The 18,606-nt window shown below is 36.1% G+C and overlaps 1 protein-coding gene across 1 annotated transcript in view; it reads left to right on the forward strand.

Moving 5' to 3' along the window:
- The window catches only part of LOC117328970 (rho guanine nucleotide exchange factor 17-like), a 66,732-nt gene that overhangs the window by 10,229 nt on the left and 37,897 nt on the right, over positions 1-18,606 (forward strand). Inside the window, exon 2 of the mRNA XM_033886612.1 lies at positions 3,636-6,232. Coding sequence (XP_033742503.1) covers positions 3,998-6,232 — 2,235 coding nt within the window. The 5' untranslated portion in view covers positions 3,636-3,997. The remainder of the gene's footprint in view (positions 1-3,635; positions 6,233-18,606) is intronic.

Here is an 18,606-nt window from a genome sequence, read left to right on the forward strand (position 1 = left end):
CGTTTTACACATGCAAAAATTATCTCCTGGATTTTAAAATTTGTGAAGCATGATATATCACCTAAAGGGAAGCTGATGAGGGGGACATACCTGTGTTATAGTCCACTAAGATTAACACTATATTGGGAAATGTTGGCCACAGTTTAAATGTACTTTGTTCATCTATGAATATTGGATAGACTACCACAATACTAGTTCTCAAAGGAAGAGCAATGTCAATTCAGGGTTTATGGGTTTGATATACATGGGAATAATGTATAAAACTGAGAAGATAGGAATGTGTCAGGTAATTAACAAGTGTTTGGTAACATGATAAAAATACACAAAAAATCCTGTTTCATAAAACATTACCCAGATAAGGTAATACTAGAGATTTTATTGGAGAAAGAAGCTAAAGTCTGTAGAATGACTTGAGTGTATAGTACAATGTGTATACATGATAATTAATTCCTAATGTCATCATTAAGCAAAGGTGGATTGAAAGGTCAACTGATAGTGACCAGGTATATATATATGTAGCTCTAATTAATGCTACCAGATATATAGAGCTCAAATGCTAGAGCTGCTATAGATTATCGGGTCCCTGGTCCCATTAGTCCCAGTCTGGTCGTTGCTTTATTTCTTGCAAATGTCACCAAATGAAAAGAATCTTAATTGTGTCTCCTTTAAGTTGAAGTGTCTAATTGTTCAGAGGTGCCAGGTTCAAATCATATTTGGTTGGGTTAGGTTGGAGTAGGGGGGATGTGTACTGTAGGTATCTTTTCTTCCCGTTTGGTAAGTATGTAAGTAACATCAAAGTTTGTCAGCGCTCTAACAGCTTCAATTCTTGAGGGTTTTTAATCAAACTTAATACAATGATAAAATACCATAATATCTCGGAAAAGTTTGAGTTTCAGGGTTTTTGGGTCAAGGTCATGATCACTGTAATATTTTTAGGAGGGGCCAGCCAGTAGAGGACATGTATTGCTTTACCAGCTAGTACTCAGTATGCTAGTTTGCTTTAAGGATTACAGCTTTTCCCATATAGTTTTCATTGCCTTAAATGGGGAGTTCCCAATTTTTAAATGAACTGTCTTTAAAAATACAGTAAATCACTAATATTTTCACAAATGTTTCATTTTGCAAATTTACCTCTTGTCAGTCATTTGTGAATATATGATTTTGTGAACACTGATCAAGAAATGATTTCAAATTTGCGAATGATAAACTATTGGAGACTGGACACTGTAAGACTCCTCTATCAGTAACTGGTAGCTTGGCCGCCATCCAGAGTTTTCATACAAATATTTGCAAGGATTTGAATTCGTGATTGACTCTCCTTGCGTATTAACACAAAAATATATCCCATGTGAAATAAAAGTGATATACAGTAGTAAACTTGTTTTATACTGGTGAAACATTTTTTTTTTTCCAAAACCTTTATAATACCAACAACGTGCATGCTCAAGAACAGACCAGTGTACATATAAATATATATCAATGTGCATACTAGCTACCTGCGCATGCTGTAGTTTTTTCAACATGGATCTATACTTATACATGTAGTTCTGCTTAGTTGAAGCCATTGGTATTAATCTTATGTAACAAATTGAATTTGACCTCTGGAGAGGTCATGGTCAAGTGTGCATGTGTGTGAAGGAGGAGGTACAATGGCTGGTTGTGTTGTGAAAGTGTTTCGGCTCACTATGATAGACCTAGGCCTCCAGCTAGTATATCTTCTCACCAAATCAGAGACATGCATGATAAAGATACATATGTACAAGTATATATGTCTGTTGGCTAGCTTACGTAAGTATTCTGTCATAAGAACATGAATGGTACATGTATGTGCACTAATTAAAAACCTTTCAATGTTTGAAAATTGACAGTAACACTAATGTTTGGAAAACAAGAATACAAATGTACAAATATATACCATATCTATCTTTAAACAAGCCCTATTCTCCTATTGTAATGTGCAAATATATACCATATCTATCTTTAAACAAGCCCTATTCTCCTAAAAGTTTACCATATTTATCCTCAAATGAATCCCATCTCCTGTTGTATAATTTCAGTACAATATTTATCCTCAAACAAGCTCCCTCTCCTAGTGTAAAAGTTTAGTGCCAGATTCATCCTCAAACAAGTGACCATCTAATGTAAAAGTTTAGTAACATTAAGTTTGAAGAGGGCTTTATTTGTGAACAACTTTCAGTGTACTATTTCAAAATTGATGATTCTGCGAAAATGAAGAAGGGGGCTTAATTATATGTGGGCCGTATTAGAGATGCCTTGGTACATAAACTGTGCATGCATATGTACTATTCTCAACATTTAATTTTAGTTAGGATTCATAAAAAATATGTTGATGGAACAGAAAATTCTTCAATGAATTCTTATGTCTGATATCTTATCTTATCAAAATAAGTTCCAAGTCCAAATTATTTTACAGTGAAATATATAGGGTTTTAATTTTTTTTAAATATATATAGGATATCTAACAGTGTCTTCAGTAATATCAAATATATTTCATGAGTGTGACTAATATTGTGGTATTTTTCACAAGTGCGTAGCACGAATCAGCTCAATCTCTCTCAGAATTCATTGCAGTCCCCTGTCAACGGCTCACAAATGTACGATAGATCGTGACATTATGTATTCTATCTTGCATTATAACGTCATACATTGTATAACATGACGGAGAACTATATGCAAACCTTAACTTTCCCCATCGTTGTTTGTAAGCTGTGTTCTGATTGGTCAAATCAGAAAAAGTGATATTTTTCACTTTTATAAATCACTAGTGAAATTGACCAATAGAATGAATGATTATCAATATATATCACTGGTAAAAATTAGGTAATAAAACAAGTTACTGTCATTGAAAGGATAGATTTACCTGTAATACTTGATCACATCACATCAAAACACTGTTTTCAAGTATGAATAGCCAAGGTCATATAGTTTGAGGTGGGGTCTCCTTGTAGTAGTTGGTGACTATACCTTATTGAACAAAATATGGGAGGCCCGTCACATGCTACGACAGCACAGACTGGTCAGTTTTTCAGCTTCCCGAGAAACACAAACTCACATGTGTAGCATATCAAACTATCATCACCTGAGGTTACGTGGCCGTCACTCTAATCTACTGAGCTATCATGGCCCACTATCACTGTATCACTAAAGTAAAGCAAATAAAAAAAACGTAAAAGAGTATTGGTTTGCTGGAAGGGAGGGTTGGTAGGGGAATTCCTCTTAGCCTTGTGGCAGCCAATTGCAAGGATGTTGCGCAATAAAAAAATTAGAGGTTGCTAGTTTGAGTTCCAGCTTCGAAAGGATATTTTAATTGTTCCTACCGATTATAGATATATGTATCCCACGTATATGTGTATATCAAACTTTACATTTGCTGAATCATTAGTTTGAAGTACATAAAATTGGCCCAGTCTCCTATGAATATTGAAATAAAAATTAAGCTTTATAATTTTGATCCCTTATAGACCGGTCTCATTCTAGAATTTACAAGCTAGCACTAGAGGGAGATAATTATAAGCTACAAGTATGTAAGAATTCAACAATCTTAACACAAACAGCTGTCTACTGCATATCATATTATTTGTGTTATTATAATGTATTGTATTTATCTTCTACAGATGAGGTGATATAACGACAGGAGCATGGTGGAGGCTAAAGAAGAGCCGAACTGTGGTCACTGTCCCATTAGAGACCGATGATGACCGTTTGACCCGAGGGGTTATCTGGACCCTACATACCATGTAGTGGGATTTACCTCGCATGGCGTTACATGGTGAAATTTATTATTATGCATTAGAAGTGAGTGGAAGCTATGTTGTGTTTGTGAAACAGTGAATCTTCCCTTCTTTGTACATAGTGTGTATAATTTTTGTGGTATTTATCATTATTGTGTACAGAACAGAAGATGCTAATTATTGATGTTCAAGGAATGTTATTACTAGTGCTGTATTAAAAATTTCATCACGTATTGTAAATAAATATGGAAGACCCGACAATGGAGGAACAAAACGAGGCAAGCATTGAACCAGAAACAGAACAGAATGATGCCAGTCTAAACCCTGATTTAGATCCAGGATCTGATCAGGAACAAGAGCTGAAGGATGACAAAGATCAGTTTGGTTCAAACCAGCAGGATACAGTGGAAGAACAAGCAAGATGTTCTGTTTCACCAAAGATAGCCAGACCCAAACTTCCTGAATTCACAGGTAATGGCCGGATTTCTAGTCATGCTCGCTCTAAAACTGATCCTGGAAGGGGAGGGGAAATCAAGGCGATCATTGATAAAACAATGGAAGACATCAAAGAACTAAATAAAGTGGACTTTACAATCTATAACCGTCCAAAAGTTTTTCCTAAACCACTACATCAAAGATCTCAGTCCCAACATGCGTCTCCCCGTGCCTCGCCTACCCCGAGCTCTCCTTCCATGGAGGAGAAAGTATCTGCACTCAACAGGAACCGTAGTCGTAGTCTTAAAGTGCTAACAGACATGTTGAAAAGTGGGCGCGGGGGTAACGATTTCAGAACGGGCAACATTCCAGATGTGGGAAATGAAGTCAAATCCAACAGTGACAGTCAGTTGCTTCCTCGCCGTCAGAGAGAGGGTAAGGAATCAAGTGTTGAGCGTCGGTCGAGCTCTGATGGTCAGTTGCAGGCTAATCGTCAGGATTCTTCAGGACGTGCAATTGACGAGTCTGGAGTTCATGATGCTCGAACATCAGATATTTATTCCCATCGCAGAGAATTTGGACAATCTGATAGACACTCTAGTGATCGGAGTGAACACAAGCATAAAGGGAGCACACTTCCTCGGTATAGACAGGAGTCGGGTAAATTCAGGCGTGCCAAAAGTGAAGTGCGCAAAGCTGCACCAGTGTCGGACGATGAAGGGTTAGATGTTACATCAGATCATGAATCTGGAAGTCATGGTTTAGTGAAACCTTTTCATTCAATTGACACAAACTCAAAGTTTTTTACATTATATAAGACTAATCCTTCCAAGAGAAGACCTCATTTTAGTGGTTTTGTAAAGTCACGCTATAAATCTAATTCTCAGGGCGAGGAACAGGTAACTAGGCCAGATGATCAAATTGGTTCAGCTAATAGGAGATTCACACGCCTTGAGCTTACACCTCTCACAAGCAAGAACACCAAAAGTCGACTTTCATCCCTCAGACATGTGACTCACCCTCCGCAGTCCCAGACAACATTCCGAGAGGGTGGAACAATGGACTCAAATGGGTTTGGCACACTTTTGAAGTCTCCAAGCACAGAGAGTCCTCCACCTTTCCCAGGAGAGGCGGAGAAAACAAGTGACCTGTCACTGACAGACAGTCAGACTGGCCATAGTGACAGCATGGATGAGGCATCGTATGGCGAGCAGGATGATCAGAGCGAAACTCAGACAGAATCCTGTGATAACACCAGTGACGTTGATACCATCAAACCAGCAGAGAAAAAAGGTAATGGGAAAACTTTAAAACAGAAATCCAAGAGCGATCCTAGTTCGGACAAAAGTCAATCAATAGATCAGTCAGAACTGCCTCAATTGATTGCTGTGTCTCAAAGCACTCCTCATTTGTCAACAGATGGTAGCCAGGATGCCGATGAGGAGGTAACTCCAGAGGCTACCATGGATACGGACAGCCAGGAAGAGGACAAAAGACAGCGTACCCTGAGTTCTCATGAATCATTTGATGATGGAATGCCTCTTCAATTTGATACTACATGCAGTACGGGAGGAAGTGGTAGTCCCATGTCTTATTCTATAGAGGAGGAGGGAATGTTGTCCCCAGATAGTGATGGCCCTCCCCCTAGTTTTGTCTCGGTGATGTACGGGGTGACTTCTGCTCCGACCACCCCTGTCAATCAGTCCCCTACAAATACACTGGAACGTACAAACTATCTCAATGTCCCTACCAGCGTCACAATCTCCAGCACATCTAACAATAAGAAGTCTATTGGGCGAAGTGCAAGCTCTGCTAGTGTACTGCATCGGGAACGAAAGTTCTCAGGTGGTAACAAGGAGAAGGACACTATACGTAAACACAGTGTAACTATTGGCGATGATGCCGCAGCCACATCTAAGCCTGAGTTATTCCCCTTGGGGGACAGCAGTAGCATGCAGGCTCTTAGCATGCCCAGTATGACATCAACGTGGAAGAAGGAGCGAGGACCCTCTATGTCTCCAGAAAGGGACCAGTCTCTAGTCAAGGTAATTACATGTACATAAGCATGATATACGGTAAACCTCCGGTTAGTTCAAACACACATTTTTTTTTCAAGAAAAACAATATTTTTTAGCTACTTATAGTTCGAACTCTGGTTGTTTATAACTGTCACTATTTCGGATATTTCGAACTTGTCAAATTAAGAACGTAAAGTAAGATTTTTTTCAGCAAACTCCATTGAAAGTTTGCGATGACCCTGGCCCCGACGACCGGCCCAGAAAAAATGCCAAGACTTAAATTTGATCAACAGGCACGTTTAGGTTATTAGGTTGTATGCGTGATCATTGGAATGCGTCTGTGATTTAATATATGCCACATATTTTAGCGTTAATTCAGTTTTTACATTGCAAAATACACTACGCACGAGACAGCTGATTGCAAATTTAGGCCTCGATAATGTATAAATAACATGCGATATTTGTATTCGCGGTGGTTATAGCAAACTAAAAAATCATCCGTGTATTTTCAAATATAGTGTTAACATATTAATTAGCATTATGATTATTTAATTGTGACTGGACATCTCTTAATTATTGCCAATCAAGGTATTACCTGAAAACCTGCGACCTCACGCAGTTTCTGATACAGATAAAAAATATAGTCATGCGGAGATTATACTGTACAAATGTTAAACTTTTGTGTCTCAAATGAATCGTGGACTGTACTGTTTTGAGTCCTATATAGGCTACGCATTACCTGAGCGGCTTCGCGCAATAACCATCATATATAGTTATTGCAAAATGAAGAACGTTTAACGATCAATTGACATTGAATTAAATAAAATACTATCATTTTACTTATTTATAAATGTGCAATTGTTCAGGTCGCCGTTGTTACATATCAGATCTACAATGGATGTGTTTGTGTCTAATGATTATACTCTGCCGAGATTTTCGTCGATATAGACTCGGAGAGTTCGAACTCGCGCTTATTTTCTGAAGCATAATTTCGAATAATTCGAACAGGTTCGTCAATATTTATTTAATTTCATTCAAACTAACCGGAGGTTTACCGTAGTTATACTCTGATACAGACATGTCATGTCACCTAATTAAGCAATTATAGAAAGGTACCAATCTCTATATTTTCCGAGATGCAGTTAAGTCCTGTCTATCATGCCACACACAGTTGTACTGTTCCTGATTAGTTTCGCTTTGTGTCCTTTGACCTACATCAGTGCAAAATGTTGTTTTGATTTCATTTCCTATACTTCATACTTTGGACATGAGTTCACCAAAATTAGGCGGTGTGTCAAGTACCAAGCACAAGTTACTTTGACCTTCATTGTGACCTTTGAGCTACATAAAAGAAATCTTATTCTATTTCCTATACTTTTAAACACTGGTACTTCATACTTGGGGCATGGGTTCACCTAAATGAGGCAGTGTCACAAACCAAAAGTAGGTCACTAAGACCGACATTGTGACCTTTGACCTACATTGAAGAAAAGTGTTGTCAAGTCTAGATCTCTATCTCCTAAATGGGCACTGGCTCTTCACACTTAGGGCATAGGTTCATCTAAATGAGGAAGTGTGTCGCATACCAAAAGTCAGTCACTCTGATATAATTAACCTAGTCACTCTGATATAATTAACCTAGTCACTCTGATATAATTAACCTAGTCACTCTGATATAATTATAAACCTAGTCACTCTGATATAATTAACCTAGTCACTCTGATATAAGTAACCTAGTCACTCTGATATAATTAACCTAGTCACTCTGATATAATTAACCTAGTCACTCTGATATAAATAACCTAGTCACTCTGATATAATTATAAACCTAGTCACTCTGATATAATTAACCTAGTCACTCTGATATAATTAACCTAGTCACTCTGATATAATTAACCTAGTCACTCTGATATAATTAACCTAGTCACTCTGATATAATTAACCTAGTCACTCTGATATAATTAACCTAGTCACTCTGATATAATTAACCTAGTCACTCTGATATAATTAACCTAGTCACTCTGATATAATTAACCTAGTCACTCTGATATAATTAACCTAGTCACTCTGATATAATTATAAACCTAGTCACTCTGATATAATTAACCTAGTCACTCTGATATAATTAACCTAGTCACTCTGATATAATTATAAACCTAGTCACTCTGATATAAGTAACCTAGTCACTCTGATATAATTAACCTAGTCACTCTGATATAATTAACCTAGTCACTCTGATATAATTAACCTAGTCACTCTGATATAATTAACCTAGTCACTCTGATATAATTAACCTAGTCACTCTGATATAAGTAACCTAGTCACTCTGATATAAATAACCTAGTCACTCTGATATAATTATAAACCTAGTCACTCTGATATAAGTAACCTAGTCACTCTGATATAAGTAACCTAGTCACTCTGATATAATTAACCTAGTCACTCTGATATAATTAACCTAGTCACTCTGATATAAGTAACCTAGTCACTCTGATATAATTAACCTAGTCACTCTGATATAATTAACCTAGTCACTCTGATATAATTAACCTAGTCACTCTGATATAATTAACCTAGTCACTCTGATATAATTAACCTAGTCACTCTGATATAATTAACCTAGTCACTCTGATATAATAACCTAGTCACTCTGATATAATTAACCTAGTCACTCTGATATAATTATAAACCTAGTCACTCTGATATAATTAACCTAGTCACTCTGATATAATTAACCTAGTCACTCTGATATAATTAACCTAGTCACTCTGATATAATTAACCTAGTCACTCTGATATAATTAACCTAGTCACTCTGATATATTAACCTAGTCACTCTGATATAATTAACCTAGTCACTCTGATATAATTAACCTAGTCACTCTGATATAATTAACCTAGTCACTCTGATATAATTAACCTAGTCACTCTGATATAATTAACCTAGTCACTCTGATATAATTAACCTAGTCACTCTGATATAATTAACCTAGTCACTCTGATATAATTAACCTAGTCACTCTGATATAATTATAAACCTAGTCACTCTGATATAATTAACCTAGTCACTCTGATATAATTAACCTAGTCACTCTGATATAATTATAAACCTAGTCACTCTGATATAATTAACCTAGTCACTCTGATATAATTATAAACCTAGTCACTCTGATATAATTAACCTAGTCACTCTGATATAATTAACCTAGTCACTCTGATATAATTATAAACCTAGTCACTCTGATATAATTAACCTAGTCACTCTGATATAATTAACCTAGTCACTCTGATATAATTATAAACCTAGTCACTCTGATATAATTAACCTAGTCACTCTGATATAATTATAAACCTAGTCACTCTGATATAATTAACCTAGTCACTCTGATATAATTAACCTAGTCACTCTGATATAATTAACCTAGTCACTCTGATATAAATAACCTAGTCACTCTGATATAATTATAAACCTAGTCACTCTGATATAATTAACCTAGTCACTCTGATATAATTAACCTAGTCACTCTGATATAATTAACCTAGTCACTCTGATATAATTAACCTAGTCACTCTGATATAATTAACCTAGTCACTCTGATATAATTAACCTAGTCACTCTGATATAATTAACCTAGTCACTCTGATATAAGTAACCTAGTCACTCTGATATAATTAACCTAGTCACTCTGATATAATTAACCTAGTCACTCTGATATAATTAACCTAGTCACTCTGATATAATTAACCTAGTCACTCTGATATAATTAACCTAGTCACTCTGATATAATTAACCTAGTCACTCTGATATAAGTAACCTAGTCACTCTGATATAAGTAACCTAGTCACTCTGATATAATTAACCTAGTCACTCTGATATAATTAACCTAGTCACTCTGATATAAGTAACCTAGTCACTCTGATATAATTAACCTAGTCACTCTGATATAATTATAAACCTAGTCACTCTGATATAATTAACCTAGTCACTTTGATATAATTAACCTAGTCACTCTGATATAATTAACCTAGTCACTCTGATATAATTAACCTAGTCACTCTGATATAATTAACCTAGTCACTCTGATATAATTAACCTAGTCACTCTGATATAATTATAAACCTAGTCACTCTGATATAATTAACCTTAGTCACTCTGATATAATTAACCTAGTCACTCTGATATAATTAACCTAGTCACTCTGATATAATTAACCTAGTCACTCTGATATAAGTAACCTAGTCACTCTGATATAAGTAACCTAGTCACTCTGATATAATTAACCTAGTCACTCTGATATAATTAACCAACATTGTGACGTTTGATGCATGATCTACATCAAAGGCAGACTTCCGAATTACTGTAATATTGATGGGGCCCATGCAAAAAACAACCAGATTTCCATACAGTATTATCCTGATACAGCTGTGTGCACATTTAAGGTGTAATATTTTCTCTTGGATACAATTTACCAGATTTTGGTATCAAATATTTATAATTCAGGAAGCAATATCAACATATTATGTTTAAATTGGTAAAATACCAAATTTACATAAGTTATATAAAAATTACCATTTCAAATCTGAATCTACTAAAATTGATACCACCAAATGCAATCAGATAATGAATAGGTGTCATCAGATCCAATTTCCTGGTAAAAGGCCACCACTTATCAGTAAATATCCACCAGATTTATTTCTCATCCATGCATTCTTGGCATCTAACTTCAAATTTGGTGGAGGACTGTAATTTTTAGCTCACCTGGACCGAAGGTCCGGTGAGCTTATGTCATAGCGCAGCGTCCGTCGTCCGTCCGTCGTCCGTCCGTCCGTCCGTCCGTCCGTCCGTCAACATTTGCTTCAAATCGCTACTAGTCAAAAAGTTCTAACTGGATTTTGACCAAATTTGGCCAGAAACATCCTTGGCAGAAGGGGAACAGATTTTGCATAAATGGTGACTCTGACCCCCGAGGGGCCAAAGGGGCGGGGCCCAATAGGGGAAATAGAGGTAATTCCTTTAAATCGCTACTAGTCATAAAGTTATGAATGGATTTGAACCCAATTTGGTCTGAAACATCCTTGGGGGAAGGGGAACAGATTTTGCATAAATGGTGACCTACCCTCGAGGGGCCAAAGGAGCGGGGCCCAATAGGGGAAATAGAGGTAATTCCTTTAAATCGCTACTAGTCATAAAGTTATGAATGGATTTGAACCCAATTTGGTCAGAAACATCCTTCGGGGAAGGGGAACAGATTTTGCATAAATGGTGGCTCTGACCCCCGAGGGGCCAAAGGGGCGGGGCCCAATATGGGAAATGGAGGTAATTCATTTAAATCGCTACTCGTCATAAAGTTATGAATGGATTTGAACCCAATTTGGTCTGAAACATCCTTCGGGGTAGGGGAACAGATTTTGCATAAATGGTGACTCTGACCCCCGAGGGGCCAAAGGGGCTGGGCCCAATAGGGGAAATAGAGGTAATTCCTTTAAATCGCTACTAGTCATAAAGTGATGAATGGATTTGAACCCAATTTGGTCAGAAACATCCTTCGGGGAAGGGGAACAGATTTTGCATAAATGGTGACTCTGACCCCAAAGGGGCCAAAGGGGCGGGGCCCAATAGGGGAAATAGAGGTAATTCCTTTAAATTGCTACTAGTAATAAAGTGATGAATGCATGTTCTAAAAACAATTCTTGAGGACTTTCAGACCTTAGATAGTCTGGACTTCATTAATCTTTGTAGCAGTTCCGATTCCCACACTATAACCATATATAGCATTGTTTGAGATTTACAAATAAAACAAATTGAATATGAACATTATTTTGACATTTGGTCTAATTCAACCAGGTGAGCGATACAGGCCCCATGGGCCTCTTGTTTTAATTGGCTTGTTTTATATCCTGATCAGTTGATTGAATTATTTGGTTTCTTTTCTTCTTATGTATACACATGTACAGAGATCAATAATTATTGGCTTCCAGTGAGCTTTTCTGTCCTTTTTCAATAAGTTTGAAATATTCACAGGGCACTTGAATTCGTGAATTATTGTGCAATAATCACAGTTACAAACTAAACATTGCTATTTCTTATTATTTCTGCGATCAATGTACTTTGTTTTTTCTTTTGCACATGGTCAATAAATAACACAGACATAAAAATAATCGGGAATCTGAAAATCGGTTGTTAAAGACAGGCGGTCGTTATATTCAGGCAGTCATTAGAGCATGTACATGTGTGTGAGGAATTTTCATGGCCAAATGACCTTTGCCTAATTAACATCAATGTCACCCTGACGTAAATTTCATGTTTACAATATATTGATCTACTGGTGTACATATTGTAGTATCACAATGAGGTAGATGTTGGTATTATCGTCGTTAACATTGCTCTTTTAAAAACACGTCAACTACATCCTCACTATAACCATGTAATGTGAAATCTTCAATATTAAGCAATATATATGATTTTTGTATGTTGAAAATCGGAAAGAAGTTATTGTTTAATATCGGTACGATGATAATGAGTTGAAAGGAACAAGTTAATATTGGTATTATTATATTGTAGTTATAAAAATATCTCAGTTAGGTATATGTAGTTGTTGGTGGTGTACTAGATCATAGTTAGGTAGCGATATACAGCTATAGATGTTGGTATTGTACTAGAGTACCACAGTTAGGTAGATGTTGGTGGTGTACTAGAGTACCACAGTTAGGTAGATGTTGTTATTGTACTAGAGTACCACAGTTAGGTAGATGTTGGTGGTGTACTAGAGTACCACAGTTAGGTAGATGTTGGTATTGTACTAGAGTACCACAGTTAGGTAGATGGTGGTGTACTAGAGACCACATTTAGGTAGATGTTGGTATTGTACTAGAGACCACAGTTAGGTAGATGTTGGTATTGTACTAGAGTACCACAGTTAGGTAGATGGTGGTGTACTAGAGTACCACAGTTAGGTAGATGTTGGTATTGTACTAGAGTACCACAGTTAGGTAGATGTTGGTATTGTACTAGAGTACCACAGTTAGGTAGATGTTGGTATTGTACTAGAGTGCGTACTGCAGATAGACTTTAGTGTTTTAGTAATGGCCAGGAAACCATAATACAAAGGTTGACCATGGAGGGTACCAGATGTGTTTATCAGAGCTAGGCCTTTACCTCTGACCCTATGATGGACACATTGATCCAAATTGGTGGGTTTATCTGAGATGTTTACTAAACAAACAAGGTTGGGATAGACTGTTTCGGGGTTATAGTGCCGGGCTGCGTCCAGGTATAGAACCCCTTGGTGTATACTCTCAGGAGAACACATGTAACTAACTGTATTGGTCAGACTACTGTTATAGGTTATACTGCTTATCTAGCCATTGTCAGAGTTCAGAGTTCTATCATGATCAGGGCAATTTAATACAATTTAACAGATTTGAGTAAGGAAAGTCAAGGTTGAATTTTATAATGATCAAGATTGAACTAGAGTACATACACTGTAAATCAGAGTTTATACTGAAATTTCAGTCTGCAGTACCTAGCTACTAATAAATGTTAATAAATTTAGTGATATCTAGCTATATAGTATTCCATAACTTTATTTAGCTCGTCTATCTGATCTCAATTTCAATGTAAGCTTATATATGTGATTGTGTCATCCATGAATGTCTTGTCTGTTTACTCTGGTCTAAACTTTTCCCTTTATGATTAAATAGCTTATTTCAAATACCAATCATGATCAACTCGAACTTGACCTTCATTCAGGTCGCTGGTTAAGTGTGATAAACATTTAAACAGCTTAGCAATTATATATATAAATAAGCTAAGTGTTTACAAGTAGCAATGGTGATGTAGAAAGAATAAATAAGTAATAAAAATGTAGGTTACAAGCAAAATTTATAAGTATTGGAAAGAAAATATCCATACAGTGTATAATGTAGTAGATTTATCTATTTCAGTATTGGCAATATAACTCATGATGTCAATCAGAATAAAGCTATCTATTAAAGGTTATATGGGTTGCTGGGCTGTTTCCATCCTGTTGCAGCATAGTGCCATATTGAGCCTCTTTTTACATTTTACTACTATTTGTATTTGGCAGGGGGACACCCAAACTTTTGCTGATGTGGGTTAATGCCAGTGACCAAATATAACACATTAATGATCTGGCAGAGGAAGTGTCTGTCTGGGTTAGGATGCATCATCCTCGGTCCAAATGCTTTTTGCCTCTAAATTTCCCCTCTTTATTGTTATTACACCACAAAATACTGCAAACCCAATAGAAGATGTATCACGAGCAGAGACTTCTTTTTAATGAAATCTTACAAAAAGCGTTTTCCTGTCTATCAATATATTTTTTTTTTAATTTTGGTATTTTTTTGATGCTAGGAAATGAAATCCAACAATTGGAACTGTTTATATACTTTCATTTCAGAAAATCCCTCATTTCAGAGAGAAATTTCATTTCAGTAAATACTGGCTGGAGTGTCTCATAAACTCGGGGGAGTTTGAATTCCCAACCTGTGTAGATGCGGATATGGTCTAGTTACACTTTGCTCATAAAACAGGTCAAATGTATCAGCTACCTGTGGTTTATTCTAAAGGACTGTTGAATATTGTGTGAATTAAATATGTTGTTGTTGTTGACCATTCACCAGTAAGCTTTCTCCTTTGTATATAGGGATCGTACTACACAGCCAAGGTGTCTGTACTTGTATATAAGGATTATTTCTTTACATTGTGTATATGGGCAGAAATACATTTTTTAACCCATTACTTGTTTATGAGGTCTATTTCTTCTTGTTTGTGCTTTGTTCCACACCTGTCCTAAGTAAGCTGGCTTACTATATGGCTTACTATATTGTAGAATATAGGTGTAAGGGTCATGTATAGTACTAATATGTACCCACTCGATGTGAGGTGTGTTCGCCGACACCCTGTATAGGATATGGTGACCAATGAAGAAGATATAGATGTAGTAGTCTGTTTCAAGTCACTCATGGTAAGCTTTAAAACACCAGTGTATCCATACCCTATGTATTCTATACCTGATGTAAGATGGAAATTGTGGATTTTCTTTACAAGGATAAAAGTGTTTTGACAGTACCACTAGTAAATTTGGAATAGATGTCTGTGTGTACTATTCTGTGAAATAAAACACATATATATCTTTAAAATCTTTCACAATCTTTATTTGAGTAAAAAGACAGAGGAAAATGGATAAAGTTTGTTTTCTTGTAGTATTTACATGATGGATTAACAAGAAAATTAATCATAATTGTTGTTTATCAGCTTTTTTGTTTAATTTGTGAAGCTGGATAGGTGAGCAAGTATGACATGTGATCATTGGGGTAATTGAATAATTGGACACCCAAGGGAACATTGCTAATACTAAATTACACTTTCTGTTGTGTGTAAATTTGGGATCAATGTGTACCTGATATACAGTTTTACTTAGGTGGTATTGATTTACATCCTACAACCACACACCAAAGTCTTTCAGGAAGGCCATGGTAAATGATGTACCTGTTTTCTTCTAACGATATATATATATATATAGACATGGAATATGGTTTGGATATATCCCATATGGTCCTTACCGCCATATTTGTGGATGTCATGTTTGAGAATGTTGGATCTGTAGTAAACTTGTTATGATATGGTAATGTATGTAAATTACACAAAAATAGTAGTAAGTGGATCCTGATTATAAATCCAATACTCTGTAAATTAACATATTTTATAACAATGCAGTGAATAACAATAGAGAAAACACCTGTATAGATAACATGGACAGGTGTGTATTCACCTTCCTCCATATCTAGTCACTATACAGCTATATATAGCTAATTATTGTAAAGTAAAATACTCAACCTGTACAGTAAGAATATTTAATCTTAATTCAAAGTTATTCAAAATGTCTTTTAGACATATATACCTTTGTGCAAATTAAAAACCTTGCAAGTCTGCAAATTGAGGATCTTTAGTTCTTGATAGCCTTTAATGTGCTAATTATGTTCTGTGATCACAATTTAGTACTAGAATTAAAAACTCGAAACCATGAAACAATAATGGGTAAGAAATATATAAGCTTGCTGGAGGGCCTTTGTCTGTGGAAGCTATATATCAAGCATAGTAGATATCTGGAGATATTTATGTCCTGATAGATATCAGGAGATTTCCTTGTTAGTATCAATCAATATTGTGGCAGAAATTGATATGAATTCAAATTCAAGGATATCATTGGAACCAGAAATTGTATCATTGTATTTTGAGAAGAAGACTGGAAACCACATCTGTAAATAGCTGCAAACACTACGGACAATATAAGAAGGTTTATGCTACTTTGACTTTGTACATGTACCTAGCTATACTATACAATTTGAATAGAACAGAATGGAATCTGGGGAACAGTTGATGGATAAAGTTATTAGATACAGACGAGTCTCTGCTTCATTACGTCTCAAGTCACTGAGGTCTGACACCTGGCTTACAGCAAGCAGATCAAATTCAGTGAGATAAACAATAGTATGGTTTAGAGGTATTTGTAGACCTACCAGGCATTATTAATAGAGAATGGGGAATTGTGCTCATTGACTACTGTGTCCGACAGGTGTAGCAGATGAAGCGATGGGCCAATCATGATATACTATATCAACATACTTCTGTCTCTTACATATTATGTCCTCTATTTCATTGAACTGTCAATCTGTATAAAGGATAAAACTAACTAGATGTGTCACTGTGACGGGTAGCTGTAGATAGGCATGCAATATTACTGTGGCCTGTGAAAGCACAATTAAGTAAATAGGTGTCACAAAACAATCTTTAAATTTCACCTTTTTGGAGAGTAGATCTCGGGAGCATATATAGTGTACTACTGTACATGTTTGTTCAATCTTGTTTTTCATGTCATTTGTGGTGGAATTTTGTTAAAATTCAGGTGTAAAAATACCTAGGAAAAGCTAATTAGTGTTTCACTCATGTCAGTCATGTATGAGAGTTAAATAACTTTAAGGAGTTTGTGTTTAAGTGTTCGAAGGTCAAGGTCACCGTTGCTTTTTATATAAAATCAAACAACTTCTTGTTCCAGTTAAAAAGCACATTCATATCATCCCTTTCAAAATTCAGTACTTTAAAGCAGAGTTTGTATAATCTCCTTTAACTTGATTATTGAAATGATGAAAAATACTGAATTTTGAGGTCATTATGAAAAATATTTAAGGTCATCTGACCCAAAGGTCATGCAGACCTATAGTCATTGTGCTTCGTCCTTCATCATCAGCCGTCTGCTGTGCGTGAACTTTTCATATTTCAAACTTCTTCTCAAGTTCCACTGGTGGGATTGAGTTGACATTTGCCTTGGATGATCCTTGAGATAGTCCTGACAAAGTGTTGTTATTTTTCGGATCGGTCTGAAATCCAAGATGACTGCCATGGCATCCATCTTAGAAAACACACTTTAACTTCTTCTCCAGTTCCACTGGTGCCATTGAGCTGGAAATTGATGAGGATGTTAAGGAAGGGGAGCCAATTTAACATTGTGTTGTTATTTTTTCAGCTTCATAAAACTTTTTCATTTTCGATGAACAAGACTTTTTCGGCTATATCTTAACAATATCTTGTAGATGTGTATTTCTGTGAACAAAGTGGTGGTTGAAGCTATAATTTAATAGGGACATGTGAACTAGTTAATTAAGGAAGGTGGATGGAATCTGAGCATGTGGTTGGGTAATAGCTCAACTGTTCCTAACACCTTAAGTTGAGAAACTATTTGTTAAAGAATGTTAGAAATTCAGAAAATGTCAATCACTCCAGTCAGCAGACATGCACACAGTTCTGGCCCGAGGTGCTACCTGCTGTGGATGTGGACTAGTGGCTGCACCTAGCTGAACTCGATTTAATGTTCTTTTATCCACTTGGGTACAGCTGTTATGGTGATATCATATTAAGTCTTCAGAGAGTACCAAGCTAGTGGTTTACTGCCCAGTCGGTATATGGTGGTGAGACATCATTACGATGAAGGATAACATCACTAGATCTGTCCATTTCTCTCTGTTCTTTTCTGTTTCTTCTATATCGGCCTGTCTAAAGATAGTGTAGAAACTCATTTGTTTCTTTCTATCTAAACTCTAGCTATATACTGATCGTCTTTCTCTTAGAATGTCTTAAGATTATTTCTATCTATAAATCCTCCTCACTCTATCATGTATATATATACTAGGAGTGTTTTTATCAATCTTTATATATCGGTCCTCCATCTTTTTCTCGTATTATCATGATCATGTACATAGAAATTGAAAATGGTGGAGATTATGAATTGTTTTGCTGATTTTCATCAAATGGTGGCTGTTCTAATCGCCTTGCATCCTCCGGTCCGATGTTGTAGTCGTCTGTCCGTCTGTAAGAAAATATTG

This window comes from Pecten maximus, chromosome 6 (assembly GCF_902652985.1).
Source record: "Pecten maximus chromosome 6, xPecMax1.1, whole genome shotgun sequence".
In the NCBI taxonomy this organism is placed as follows: domain Eukaryota; kingdom Metazoa; phylum Mollusca; class Bivalvia; order Pectinida; family Pectinidae; genus Pecten; species Pecten maximus.